Source organism: Limulus polyphemus, unplaced genomic scaffold (genome assembly GCF_000517525.1).
Source record: "Limulus polyphemus unplaced genomic scaffold, Limulus_polyphemus-2.1.2 Scaffold4316, whole genome shotgun sequence".
Classification (NCBI taxonomy): Eukaryota; Metazoa; Arthropoda; class Merostomata; order Xiphosura; family Limulidae; genus Limulus; species Limulus polyphemus.
In genome coordinates, this window is record NW_013669926.1 from 78,030 (window position 1) to 79,475 (window position 1,446).

Genomic DNA, 1,446 nt, shown 5'->3' on the forward strand with positions numbered 1-1,446 from the left:
ATTACTACAGCTCACAGTTATAGTATTTAGGTCTCTGTATAAGTTCCTACAGATCACAGTTATAGTATCTAGGTCTCTGTATAAGTTACTACAGCTCACAGTTATAGTATCTAGGTCTCTGTATAAATTACTACAGCTCACAATTATAGCATCTAGGTCTCTTTATAAATTACTACAGCTCACAGTTATAGCATCTAGGTCTCTTTATAAATTACTACAGCTCACAGTTATAGTATCTAGGTCTCTGTATAAATTACTACAGCTCACAGTTATAGTATCTAGGTCTCTGTATAAATTACTACAGCTCACAATTATAGCATAGATCTCTGTATAAATTACTACAGCTCACAGTTATAGTATCTAGGTCTCAGTATAAATTACTACAGCTCACAGTTATAGTATCTAGGTCTCTGTATAAATTACTACAACTTAGAGTTACAGAATATAGGCCTCAGCCTAAATACTACAACTTAGAGTTACAGAATATAGGCCTCAGCATAAATACTACAACTTAAAGTTACAGAATATAGGCCTCAGCCAAAATACTCCACCTTACATTTGTAGTATCTAAGTCTCTGTATCAATTACTACATCTTCTAGATATAGTATCTTAGGTTTTAAATGTTACAAGAAACATGATTTGGATGTATTAACTCGAGTCTCATTACTTACTGAACTGACAAGAAGAAAGATTGAGGCCGCCACTAGGCAGACACGTGGTGGCATCAGATAAACAGAAACAGTTGTTGGACGAGTCGTCTTCTTCATTGCCTAACATAGTTTTTTCAGCTAAGTAGCTGTACGCTTGCACGCCCTTAACGTGAGTCTCTTCATGAAACTTTAAAGTAACTGACCTTTAAACAGAATACAAAATTTCTGAATTCTAATAACATTTGAAAAAAATATATATGTTGTTCCATGTTTTACAATTTTTACCCAATTGTGAAGTATACTCGATATACATAAGAAGAATAGGTTAACATATAAAACCTATCCTATATATTTACCTGCATATATCAGTCACAAACATAGTTAATTTGGTATCGGACGAGCTTCTGAAAGGGGGCCACATATCTCCAGCTATAGAGTAAAAAATTATATTGATTACGTCTATATCTTTCTTATTTTGTGACCACTTTTAGTTTAATTTCCATTCTCACTTGATCTGTTGTAAAAATTCAGCTTTAAGAAGATTATGGAGATTATCTATCTATTATAAAACTTACGCCTAATTGGATACAAATGATAATTTCAAAATTCACTTGTTCTAATATAACGAATTTTTCATGAGGATACAAGATTTACTTTATTTTACACAAAACTTAAATTTAGCTCCAGCATCCAAAAAAAAAAAAAAAAGAAGAACTTATTTAACATAGAACTTATTTAACACAAAACTTATTTAACGTAGAATGTATTTAACACAAAACTTATTTAACGTAGAAT

The 1,446-nt window shown here is 31.4% G+C and overlaps 1 protein-coding gene across 1 annotated transcript in view; it reads right to left on the reverse strand.

Annotated features, from left to right (window-relative positions):
• LOC106470950 (scavenger receptor class B member 1-like) overlaps positions 1 to 1,103 on the reverse strand; it is an 11,616-nt gene extending 10,513 nt beyond the window's left edge. The window contains exons 1-2 of the mRNA XM_013931528.2: positions 1,008 to 1,103; positions 673 to 854 (exon numbers count right to left, since the gene is read on the reverse strand). Of these exons, the coding sequence (XP_013786982.1) occupies positions 673 to 854; positions 1,008 to 1,072 (247 nt within the window). The 5' untranslated portion in view covers positions 1,073 to 1,103. The remainder of the gene's footprint in view (positions 1 to 672; positions 855 to 1,007) is intronic.
• Positions 1,104 to 1,446: the final 343 nt, after the last annotated feature.